We start from the raw sequence: 12,786 nt of genomic DNA on the forward strand, positions 1-12,786 counted from the left end.
TTTGGACAAGTAAACAAGAAGGCTGAGAATGTGGGTCTGATATTGGAAAGCATTAGGTCCTAGAGCTAAAGCTTGGGAGATAGCCACAAAGAGACTATAATTGGAGCTGTGAGTATGAATGTGATTGTTAAAAATCATGTTAGTGAAAAAGGAAAAGAAGGCTAAATGAAAACACTTGTATTTAAGGGATGGATATTCACTCCATGAATACATATTACAAGTTCACTGTGCACTAGGCACTGGGCTGTGAGTCACAGTCGAATACCCAGAAGGATTTGTTGGAGATAAAAGAAGAGAACCCTGAAAACATGGGAGTAACAAATACCAAAGGACAAGGAAGTCAAGAAGGAAGAGGGCCAATGGTTCAGTTTCTTTAGAGGAAGAGAGATCGACGAATGCTGAAAAGACAATTTTGAGTTTGTGGATTAGTCTCCCCTTAGATGGCACACATTGAAAATTTGGGCTTGTAAACAGACTTACAGGGAGTGTACATAAGGGACCTTGACAAAGCCCTCCTTCCATTTAGAACTTTAAATTATTGAAAGATGAGACCTGATCTATACGATTTCACTTTATATCTCACTTCCTTGAAACATATCTATTCTACCCATGAAAAGGTAGCTGTTCACCCCAGTCCTGCCATGGCTGTCAGCCTGGAGCAGAAATGCTATAATTTGAGGTTGACAGCAAGATGACCCTTACAGGGTCACTATAGTTTCTGTCTTGTGACAGAATTTCCTGCTGAAATACGGAGGTGCCATGATGTTAAATCAATAGTAGTAAGTGATGTAGAGATTTGAGATAAAGCTAAACACAGCTTTTTTTGATTTTACCTTTTCATTTTTCTTGCTGGGCACCACTTTAGAAGAAGAATCACCTCTGGGTAAATCATTTGCTCAGGTTTGCTGTTCTCACTGAATGACATTATTCTAAGAGAATCAGAAAGGCCTGAATGTTAATTGTGTTCATTTAAGATTCCATGTAAAGTTTTTGTTGAAGAAAAAACACTTTCTATGAAGTGTACAAAGTAGCAGAAACAAACATTCCTGTTAGAAATATTCAGAAAGTTGTGATTGCCAATTATAGATTTAACTATTATCTTAAATTACAAGATGAACTGCTTTTTAAAAGTAACTCAGTGATAGAAATTAAATTTGTGAAAGAATAACATTTGAGCTAAATACTATTCCAAATTTTATTTCCAGTACTTTTAGCAAAAAGTGTTTCCATTACCTATTGCTCTATAACAAACCACCCCAAAATTCAGTGGCTCAAAACAAGAACCATTTATTCAGAACAGGATTATGTGGGCTGGCAATTTGGGCTGGGTTCAGCTGTGCCGTTCTTCTAGTCTTGGCTAGGAATGTCTCATGTATCTGTTGGCAGCTGCCAGTCAGCTAGGATAGCTCTGCTTCTGGGGATTGGTATGGACAATGGCGGTGAATGGGGTACATGTCTCTTATCAGCCAATAAGCTAGCTTCAGCTTGTTCATGTGGCAATTGGACAGGGTTCCTAGAGAAAGATCAGAGGCTCCAAAGCCTCTTGAGGCAGGGCCAAAATTGGCATAACATTGCTTCTGCCACATTCTGTTAGCCAAAGCAAGCCACAAAATCAGTTCAGATTCAAAGGTGGAAAAACAGTCTCCATCAATCAATAGGAGGGACTAACTGCAAAAGTACACTATAAGGTAGGAGAGAATTTTGGCTATTTTGCTATCTACTGCAGATGATGATGCATCATTTTCATCCCATTTGATTCACATATTGGTAGGTAAAACATTTGAACAATGCTTTTTAGAGGAAAAATATTTTTATTTTTTGCATTGAAGACAGTTTCAAATTAGGACCTCCCTCAAAGCAACCAGTTAGAATGAAATTGTATTAACTGAATATTTTTGGCTTCATTTTTGTTTCTGAAACTGTAGAGAAAATCCATATGTTTTCAGTGGCTGTTAGTCTAGGTCTGTGTGACATACCAATCACAGGCAAAGCAGAACTTCATGACAAGGAAGACTACCTAGATGCTGGCCTGGTAATTTTGTATAAGGATTTTAGAATTGCCTTTGGGAAAGGGGCATTTACATGAAAAATGGTTCTATTTCCATTTTTGTCTGCCCAGTTTAAATTTCCTCTCATTAAAACTGCAAATTTAAGCCCAAGAATAAATTAAACAAATGAAATACATAACACGAAGACACACACTTCACCACTTCACTTGTAATATGTTAGACGTCTTATGGATGCAAGGACATTTCATGTAAAGGGAATTTTAAAATTACTCTGTATGTGTACAGAGAAAATAAAACTTCTTGATGCCTTGGCTCTAACTGAATAGGATCTCACTTAATAGCCCATGTAGTACTTTAAGATGATTTATTATTATGCTAATATTTTAATGTAATATTTATTAAGCATTGGAAGTGTGCAGAATACTAGGTAGTCCACATAAAAGATCCTGATAGATTTCAAGAAAGAAAAGCTAAGAAATGCACTCTCCTAATCCACAGAAAAAGAAGGTAATTCAGAACCAATAAATCCTATTTAATTTAGCATACATCACATACCAAAAAAAAAAAAAAAAAAAAAAAAAAAGAAACAGAGTGATAATCTCTGATAAATAGGTACTCATTTTAAGATCACACTTTTCTCCTCTTGAGTTTAGAAAGAGACAATTTAGTAAAATATCTCTCATTTTAAAAAGTTTTGACTAATTTCTGCGTTGTTATCTGACATTCTAAGATCATAAGTTACAGTGGTTTCTATATAGACCAGCTTTATACCTTTTATCCCAAGCTACAAGATGAAATGTTTTTTAAAATTATAGCTTAACTGTAACTTTACAGCATCACAATAAAATTTACAATGTTGGCATAAGGTCATGGGAAGTCTCAGACTAGAGTTATAAATATGCAATAAGAGGACAATTTTCCTAAAAAATTAATAGTATATTTTAAAAGACCATCTCTACTGTGGCTAAATGAAATGGAGGGAAAAATGAGACAATTGTTTAGATGACTACAAAAAAAATTCACACTTCAAAATATCAGGACCAAAATTCCCTTAAAGGAGGCTTTCATCTAGAAAAAAAAAAGAAACATAATTTGAAGAAAGGGTTTCTTAGTTTGCCATAATTCTACACTTTACTTTGCTTAGTCAGTTTAGATTTGCGGGAAAAAAGTAAAGCCAAAGCTAAAAAGAAGCTTAGAAGCAGCATTTCCTATTTCGTGAAATCATCTTCACTGACTAAGGATTATATCCTCTACTCATCTTTAAATAAAATTCTCCCAGAAATTGATGAAAATCTTGGATGAAATTGATTGAAAAATAAGTTATGATCTCTATTTCTCTGCCTCTATATATACTCATATTATGCTATACATGTTTATATGTATATATATGTATATGTGTGTGAATATATATATGTATACATATATGGCATCGATGAAATAGAAGATGTTCTAGCTTTTTGGGGGTCTCTAAGCAGGTAAAGAAAGACAAAAATGCACATTTTTATGCCTTTTGGGTGATAATAAATGGAGCTGGTGGGAGAAAAAAATCCTAATTGTTAATTTGAATATAATTTAAAAAGCATGCATTAACTTATTTCTCAAAAGGATACTTATATTCTTTGTATTTCAATAAAGGTATGCGGTAGATGTCTATGATTGCCATTATAATAAAACAAATACAAAATTTTAATTTTTTCACAATATGCATTTATGGTAATATGTATTGTTTTAAGCAAGAAATGTAGCGTTGTTTAATAGTAGGGCAGTATACTTTATTGACAGCATACAGTATGCTAGTTGATTGATTAAATTTATAAAATGCAAATAAATTTTCTCTGGTGATCTTACTTAAAAAAATTGAGGAGGGGAAATACAGAGCAGTATAAAGTAAACATGCATGTTAAAATAGGAAAGAACGACATGAAAATTTCTTATGTGAATAAAATCACCTACCAATTTCAGCTTATGGTTGAAAACAGGTCACTTAACTCTATGGTATGTAGACTGAAGTACATACCATAATGCAAAGTGGTGTGAAAATTGGTCAAATCAACTAGTTTTTGTTTACTTCTTTTAAAATTACATTTAAGCACATATATATTTGTAATACACAGAAACATAACATATTTAGCTATGTGCCAGGTTATATGATTAGTTGTTTATCAAAATGATAGCTCAAACTTCTGTATGTTTAAAAAGCTTGCTACGTAGAAATGGGCAAAACAACAACAAATAGATGGTTAGTTCAAAAAAATTTTAAATGTCTCAGAATATTGCAGCAACTCATACAACTCCTTCTACTTATCTACAAAACTCAAGAGAAGAGATACTGTGAAGCAAACTTTAGGAAGCACCAAGGAAAGTAAAGGGAGAATGAGAAAAGGTGGAAAATTCATGATGGAAGTTGAAGATCACATGACTGAAGATAAAAATGTGATAGTTAAACTCTATTTAGTGGAGAGTTTTTTTTCTTTTTTTCTCTTTTAGGTTGTACATGGAGACAGCTAGATCAGAAATAGAAAAAGAGCATTTCCTAAGGTCTCTACAGAGAGGAAAGCTAGCAAAGAGTTATTTTTAAAGATTCTGAGAAACCTGTTATAAAAAGGGTTAATAGCGGGGAAGTCTTCACTAAATAACTTCAAACAGTCTGTGGGCAGGATAGCTGGGTGACAGTTTGGTGACTGAACCTGGGTTTCTTGGGGCTTTGGAATGAATTCTCAATGTTCTAGAAAGATAGCAGGATTAGATTGAATCACCATTATGTTAGTCATCTGTTACATAGTTGTGTGTCTAATTATTATTTTTTTAATCTTTGCTTTTGAGTTTATTTCTTTTCTTTCTCTGGACTATCAGTTTTCATTTAACTGTCATTTAAAATAAGAGTTGCTTAGTCTGTGAACTGTGGGGTTTGAGTCACCAGCTTATTTCATTTATTTGTCTGGGCATTGGACTCAATAGAACTCCACTTCTATCTGGTGGCAGCTAATACCAAAAAGAAGTCCAAATTAGTACAAAAAAGATTAACCGTATTTAAAAGTAAGCTTTGCCCTTGCAATCACATCTTGGAGATGGCATTTTGTGCCATGTGAGAATTATTTTTAAAGTATCACTTCATTTTAATAGAGAGGATCATAAAATTCGGTTCTCTGAAGTATCAGCATTCCCGGCTTGATGGTTTGCGGGAACATTTCTCCAGACAAATAAGTACAGAACTTACTTTTTTTTTTGCCTGAAATATTGAAGTAGTTAAGGTAAAAATAAATTACCTGGATCAGTGATTCTCAATTCTCTATGCTCATTAGAATTCCCTGGGAAGCTTTTAAAAATTACAGATCCCAGGTCCCCTCCCCTAACCAACCAAAACAGGGAGCCAAACTTTGGCATTGTTCTTTTTAAAAAAGCTCCCTAGGTGATTCTAATTCATAGCAAAGGTTAGAACATCCATCTAGATAGTTCAAGGCCAAAATATGAAAAATAAATAAATCCCTATTCGTGTTTTAATTTGAAACATAATGAATATTTCTTCAATGTCATTTGTTTTAACACTACAGAGCTCCAGGTTGCCTGTAGTTTTAAATCTAAACATTTTTAAAGTGCAGGTAAGCCCTTTACAGTCTATTCTCAACTGATTTTTCAGTTCTCAGCTCCTTACAACCCTATTTCAATCCTATGGAACTCAAAGTATTCAAACACTCCTTGTACTTTTTCATATTTTTAGCTTCTTGCTGTTTTCTTTCTGTCATACCTGAACCTCCTTCTATACTTGGCAAAATGCTACGTATCCTTAAAGGCCAGCTTAAAAGTCATTGCCTTTGTGACACTGAGCTAATCATAATATATTTTATATAATGCTGATTTGTATGAATTCAAATCACTTGAATATTTTCCTAAAGATACGAAATCGCATTACTAGCAATCAGTAATACCTCTCTTCAAACTTTAAGTATATATCTATCATATTGCTGCTTAGTTACTCCAATAGCAATAATTATGTCAGTATATAACACAAGAAGGCATTTGATTTAGGCTATGAATTACTTCACACAGACATTTGAGTTATGTTCTCAACAGTTGCTAATTCCAATATGTTTTATTCCAACTCTTTGAAGGATTTTAAAGAAGGCCATAATGTTTCATTTTTTTGTTTGTTAAAAATGGGACTCACCAGACTTTAAACAAATTAGAGATAGTTAAAATATTAGGACATATCCATATTTTTTTGATATGCTGAATTTTCACATATCAATTTTGGTTACAGTTTGTGTTTTCAGATAGAAAATAAGTGGATGTAACTTCTTTTTCTTTACTCCTTTTGGCTTTCAAGCTACAGGAAGCCAGTTTGCTAACTCCCTGATACCTGATATTTCCCTGACTAAAAAGACTCTCTGATGACGATCAGCATTTTCCCCAAGACAGAAGTCCTGAATTTTCTTCTTCCTAAAGATACAGATGTCCCTTAAAAGGGTTCAGAACATTTCCTGCAAAACCGCCTGTCATATGAGCACCTATTATAGCTACTATCAGAAAGGTTGAGGGAAGAAATAAATGCATTCTGCAACACAGAAAACAAATGCACCGTAAAATAGGCCAAGAACTTGAACATCAGCAAGATGACCAGGAGGAAAAAGCAAATAACTTTAAATGAAAATTTGATTAAAAAAATAAAAGATTATTTAGTTCTCTAGCTTGTCTTCCCACTTTCTTACTGCTGGAATTTTGTGAACTATACGGATGATAGAGAAGCATTTGTGCTAATATTCTGAATTTGCTTAATTTAGGAGGGTGTATAGACTCCTATTGTGGAGTCTATACACAGATTACAATTTATATAGACAGAAACAGAAACGTTACTTCCCAGGATCTTTTCAGGTGGGAAAAATTTCTGTAATTGAGAAGGTACTCTGCTTTTAGGCAAAGGCCCACAACATGAGGGTAATTCCAAGTCTTTATTGATCATGATCCCAGATTCTCCATCAAACCCAGTCCCAGCTGAGCTGCAGGCCAATACCCCCGTTGGGTGCGGACTGAAGGCCTACCACTGGAGGGCGTCTGGACGCTTCCAAACAGCTCTGAAGCGCCTGGAAATCCCGAGCTCCAGCACTGGAAAGCGCAGGACGAAGAACGTGTTATTTGATTTTATTGGGCTAATAAGTAAAGGGGAGAACAGGCAAGTTTGGGAGCAAAACTAGACTGCTTTCTTTCTCTCGGGCTCAGCACTTTCCCACTGAGTCAGCAAACTCCCTAGAGAGCAAGAGAAAAATAATACCACGCAGGCCCAAACGCGTGGAGGCCCGTGAGGGCGAATCTCCAGGGTTTGTGGCCCCGCTGCGCCAGGTGCCTGGCTTTCTTTCCAGCCTCTGGAAGACAGGGGAACGCACCTTGCTGTCAGGCAATGTGCGCTTCGGTGGAGGCCGGGGGCCGAGGTGTTGCAACCTACTCTTGAAGTCCGGGAACGCGAGGCCTTTCCCAATAATGAGGGAACCCGTTTCTCGACTTCCCGGATCTAGGTTTCTTGCTGTACCGACTTCGTTCAAAGCATTTATTCTTTGGGGGAATGGTAGCATACTAACCTCCAGGTTGAAATGGGAAAGGTATAACGTATTATGGGCTCCTCGGCCACATTCATTTCCTCCCTGCTGAAGGTCCGTACTGAATGGTAATCACTCTACATCGTGATTTTCCTCGATTTTAAAAAACGTATGTTCAGAGCGTCACTTTAAAAGGAAAGTCCTGATTCTTGCTTGTGAACCTTTAAATCTCTGGTAGGAAGTGGGGAGTTTAAAGGAGCAGGAAAGATTCCCAGATTTCCATATGACCCAGCGCTGTGAAGAACAGGACAGATTTACAAGACCACGTATTCACCGAGGCTTTTTGCCAGCCAGTCTGCTGGGACTTCATGTCACCTGAGGGGGCCAAGAGACAGATCTCGGCTTTCCCGCTATGTGGTGGGAACTGGTTCTTTAGCTACTGAAAGACCTCACTCTCAGGCAAAAAAAGATGTCATATCATTCCTCAGTTCACTCAGAATTCAGCATCCAAAGGGTTACGCGCTGCTGCTGGGTTTGGGCGGAGGAGAGGGCACCTAGGCACTCCCAGTAATTCAATTAGTCAGGTTTCTGGAAGGTGGTGCTGAGGAGGGGGTAGGAGGCGTGAGGAAGGGAGGAGATTAGGAAAACGCCTCTTTCTCGAGGAGCAAACCAATCCGGTTGGAGTAAAAAGAGAGGAAAAAATCCCGATCTGTAAGCAAATAGCAGGCTGTTTCCTAACTGGCTGCTGCAAGCAACGCCTCCCCCCCACCCCCCCGCCCCGGCTCCGCTTCCCAAGTAAACTGCTGGGGGGGGGGGGCGGGGTACGGGAGCAACCCACATGACCCGGGCCGAGGCCGCAGCAGCACTGGGCTCGGGCTGGCGGCACCTCCCCCTGCGCGATCCAGAGCTGCGTTACACGCCCGCTCCCCCCGCCCCGCCGCCCACGTTCACGCGCGCGGCCTCGCGCTCTCGTGCGGCTGCAGCTGCTGCTGGGTCGCTGCTGCTGTCGGCTTTACACGCAGGTCATTAACGAGGGGGCGTGCCCGAGGAGATTTTTCCCATAAAGCATTTTTTTTTCTCTCTCTCTTTTGCAAAACTGACTTTTACCCCTTTCCACTTCTCGTCAGTCGTTTCAATCCCTCCTGGGCTGTTCGTGCTGCTGCTGCACTCAAGTTTATTTTCCCGCCTGGTAGGGGTTTTAGAATTCGGTTGGTGGTTTTCACCTCTTGTTGCTGCCGTGCCCTAGGAAGAAAAGGGAGCAGCTGCAGGAGGATCGGAAAGGTTTTCTGATGTAGTCATCGGGGAGGTGCCACTCGCTCGTGCGCTCTTTTTTTTCTCTCTGCATTTCGAACTGATTGATGCGTCTCTACAAGTTGCTGGGCTTGGGGCCGGACCCGTTGGAGTCCCAGCGACACTTCTGAGAGCTCAGCCGGAGCTCTTGGCACCGCGTCTGGGGGCTCAGTCTTGCTCCAGGAAGGCGATCGGAGACTGACATCAGCCCATCAGGAGTTGGAGGGATTCATTCGAAAGTGATTGTTTCCCCTCCCGCTCTCCAGCCGAGCTGTTGGGTTGGCGTCGTCCTGCAGGTTTGGGCATCCAGCTCGCTCCACCTGGCTGGCTACTCCGTAACGTCTGATCTTAATAAACTCTGGTGTACCCACATCCGGCCGAGAACAGCACGCGCGAGAAATCCCCGAGGCTCCGCCAGCGCCCGCGGTGTTGTCTCCCGCCGCCGCCGCCGCCCGACTCATCCGAGAGACCTGCCGGGGGACTCGAAGAGCCAAACTTTTCTTTGAGGTTTGTGAGGCAAGACCGCTCCTCGCCAGCTTAGTTGCCGCTTAACCAGTTCCAGGACGCCGGCGGGGCTGGGTTTGTGGCTCTGGATCTCCACCCTTCTCGGCGCACCACCCCGAATCCGCAGCACCTACGACTCCTCCGAGATTTCCAGGGATTGCCCACTTAAGGCACAGAGGAGGCGGAGGAAAAGGGTTCCGAGACTCTCGGGGCCACAGGCGCGAAGCCCCCCACCCACACGGAGCCGTCCTCCTGCAGTTTCCCAGCGGTCCTCCTGCAGTTTCCCAGCGGCCCCCAAAGTAACTTGGAGCGAAGCGGGGCGCAGCGCGAGGGCCCTGGGCGGCGGCGGAGCCGTGCGCAGCCCGCGGCGCCGACGCTGAGCCGGGCCCGGCGGGCCAGTGTATGTCTCCCCGCGGCCACGGCGCGCAACTCCCGGTGACTGTGCAGCGTGCGCCGCCGCCTGCCCTGACTCGCGCTGCTGCCACCCGGCCCGGCTCGCACCTCCTCCTCCCGGGGTGACCCGCCTGCTGCCGCCGCCCGAGACACAGCTTTGCACCCCTTCCCCCGCCCTCGCCGCCGCCACCACACACACGCACGCTTCTCTCCATCTTGTGATTTCTTTTTTCCTTCTGAACCCTCCAGTGGGGGGTGCGAGTTTGTCTTTAGTCCCTCCACTCCACTGCCTTCTTTTCTTCTCGCTCTCCTCCCCTTCCCCAGCTTGGTGTGTGCCTCTTTTCTCGCCTCTCTCACTTTTATTTATTCATATTTATTTGGTGCCCGCTCTCTCGCTCTCCCCATCCCTCCCTCTGGATCCCTGCTCTCTCCCCGGAGTGGCGCGTCCCGGGCTCCGCCGCTGGCCAGGCGTGATGTTGCACGTGGAGATGTTGACGGTGATGTTTCTGGTGCTCTGGATGTGTGTGTTCAGCCAGGACCCGGGTTCCAAGGCTGTCGCCGACCGCTACGCCGTCTACTGGAACAGCAGCAACCCCAGGTAAGGCAATAGGGGGCGAAGAGCCGGGGCTACCCGGGCCCCGGGCCCTGCGGAAGGAGCGGCAGCGAGGACTAGTGCGCACCCGCCGCCGGCAGCGCGCACCCTCGGAGCCTGCGTTGCCCAGGCGGTGATGGCTTTCGAGGCGCCCGCGGGAAGCGCTTCCATCGCGACCCTCTTTGTTAAGCCACCACAGAGAGCCTGGGCGCCCCGTGAGTCCCCAAGTCGGCCTAGACCGCCTGCCTCTGCAGAGATCGAGGAAACTCGGAAAAGGCGGGAGCCGGGGAGTCGAGACTTCGCTGCTCCCCGGCTGGGGCAGGCTGGCCAGCATCCCGATACCCGCGCAGGGCTTGGGCACGAGGAACCCCGGGTGCGCACCGCCAGGAGCTCTTTCTTGCAGCGTGAGTGCGCAGGGACTGCAAAGAGAACCTGCTAAACACCCTCCAAGTTTTTTTTTTTTTTTTTAATTTTTTTTTCTTCCCTTTTCTTGGTGCGCTCAGAGAGCGCACGGGCTGGGGGAAGTGAGGGGGGCTGGGAAGCGGAAGCTTTAGGTTATTATTTTCCCCTTTAACTGCGAGGAAATCATCCGGCCCTTGAGTCAGTCTGGACCCGGCGTGCTTGGCAGGGGAGAAGATTCTCCCACCTCCTTCACTCCCGGGTGGGCTCAAGGTGCCAGAAAGTTTGATCTAATGTCGGGTTACGTCATGTGTGCGGAGCGAGCTGCTGGATTTGGCCGAACCGGGAGGTGGGAGCCCTTGCTTGGTCCGTGGCCTGGCGGCGTGCAGCCGGAGGAACACGCGCGGTTACCTGGAACCGTTTTTGCGGCGGTTCCCGAAACCCGCCGTGTACGCGGAAGGCTGGTGGTGGGCGTCCGGGGCCGCCTAGCCCGCCTGTTGGACCCCGGCCACCCGCAGATGTCCTCTGTTCACGGGCCCTGAAAATGGGGTTGCGGCGGAGGTTGTCCAGAGTGGGAGCAGACACCTCCTGATCTGGAACAGCTCCGAGCCCTACTTTTTCCCGATCCTGTGGGCAGCAGTCGGTTCCTTTGGCCCCAAATTGCGCTGCCTCTCTGGACCGAAGCCAGCTTCCAGCTGTGGACTGGTCTCGGTGCCCGCCCAGGAGGGAAATAGCATCAATTATGCCTCAAATCTCAGGTTTTCCCCTGGGCTGGAGTGGAAGTTGGGGAGAGAGAGGTGGGAGGCCGAAAGGAGAGTTTGAGGTTGCTGCGCGCCCAGAGCGCCTGGGCAGAGGGGTCCGGAGGGCGCTTCCAATGCTTCTTACCTACCGGCGGCCCTCTCCGCGGTCCTCCCGCCTTCTTTCGTTTTGCAGGCTTGTGAGGGATTCCCTACTTGAGGTGATGTCAGCTCAGGTGAAGATGGGCAGATTTCCCCACAAGCGGTCCACCGGTTGCGGAAAGGAGAAAGAGTCCCACCCCACCCCCGCCCTGCTGCCCAAAGAAAGATAGTCTCATCCAAATAGCCCAAGTCCTAATTGCATCGCCTGGCAGAAGTGGAGACATCCCTGAAAGTTTGGTTTAAAAAAAGTCTCGTGAAGGTGGGTGGTGGGATGGGAAGCTATTTCTTCTTTGACATGCCACTTACCACTATTAGAAAAAGAGAAAGAGAAGCCATCCTGCCAGAGGAAATGCCTTTTATTAAAGCTGACAAGACAAATAGAGAAAGCTTTCCAGTCGTGATGGTGTTAAAAGCAAGGCTCATTATGTTGGTTGGTTTTCCCCTTCGGCCTTTATTAGACAGCATATATGGAATGGAGAAATTTATATTTCTAAATTTTAACGCCTTATTAAGTAAAACAAGAGTGAAATTGGTTAGTTGAATTTGGGACCTTTGGCTCTTGTTCATCTTTTCTTTCCCACTCCAAACTTCACAGTGTGATCTTTTTCTCATGATATTAATTTATTTGGATACTTGGGTGTTCCAGTCATCCTGGGTTAAAACAGAAATAATCAGCAACACCCCTACTCTACCCTGTCTTCTTAACCTGTCAAGCTAGTCTGAGTTAGTTTGAGGACATTTTATCTTAGGTTATCTCTGTTTTATGCTTTTGATACTGTTGTTTGGTTTGAGATTAGTACATTGATTTTTGTCACAGGTCATGTTTTTTAATAGATATGCCCTGCCTGCAGAAAACTTGTCTGCTCAGGATGTCATGGCAGCTTTGAACCTGCCCAAAGTTAATCTGTAGAATTTAAAAATACCAAGAATATTCTCAAGTCAGTATTCTAATATGAGATTTGTGGCAATACCTTTCTATTTGATCATTATTAGTTTGATAATGTTAAAAGAAAAAAATGATGTCCTTCTCTGTCCCAAGAGATTCAGCCCTAACTTTAGTATTCTTAGGGGTTTATGGATTCATTTAGCTTCCTGTGTTATTACACTGAAACTTTTAAAAAATAATATTTTAATAGGTACTGGGAGGCAGATTTATCTCTGAAATGTAGAGT

General features: G+C 43.6%; 1 protein-coding gene across 2 annotated transcripts in view; it reads left to right on the top strand.

Annotated features, from left to right (window-relative positions):
• The first annotated feature begins 8,422 nt into the window (after positions 1-8,422).
• The window catches only part of EFNA5 (ephrin A5), a 263,869-nt gene continuing 259,505 nt past the window's right edge, over positions 8,423-12,786 (top strand). The window contains exon 1 of one of the 2 annotated variants that reach the window (XM_016119146.2): positions 8,423-10,322. In XM_016119146.2, the coding sequence (XP_015974632.1) occupies positions 10,198-10,322 (125 nt within the window). In that variant the 5' untranslated portion in view covers positions 8,423-10,197. The remainder of the gene's footprint in view (positions 10,323-12,786) is intronic. The other variant, XM_016119145.2, reaches the window with a different exon arrangement.

Source organism: Rousettus aegyptiacus, unplaced genomic scaffold (assembly GCF_014176215.1).
Source record: "Rousettus aegyptiacus isolate mRouAeg1 unplaced genomic scaffold, mRouAeg1.p scaffold_m13_p_8, whole genome shotgun sequence".
Lineage (NCBI taxonomy): Eukaryota > Metazoa > Chordata > Mammalia > Chiroptera > Pteropodidae > Rousettus > Rousettus aegyptiacus.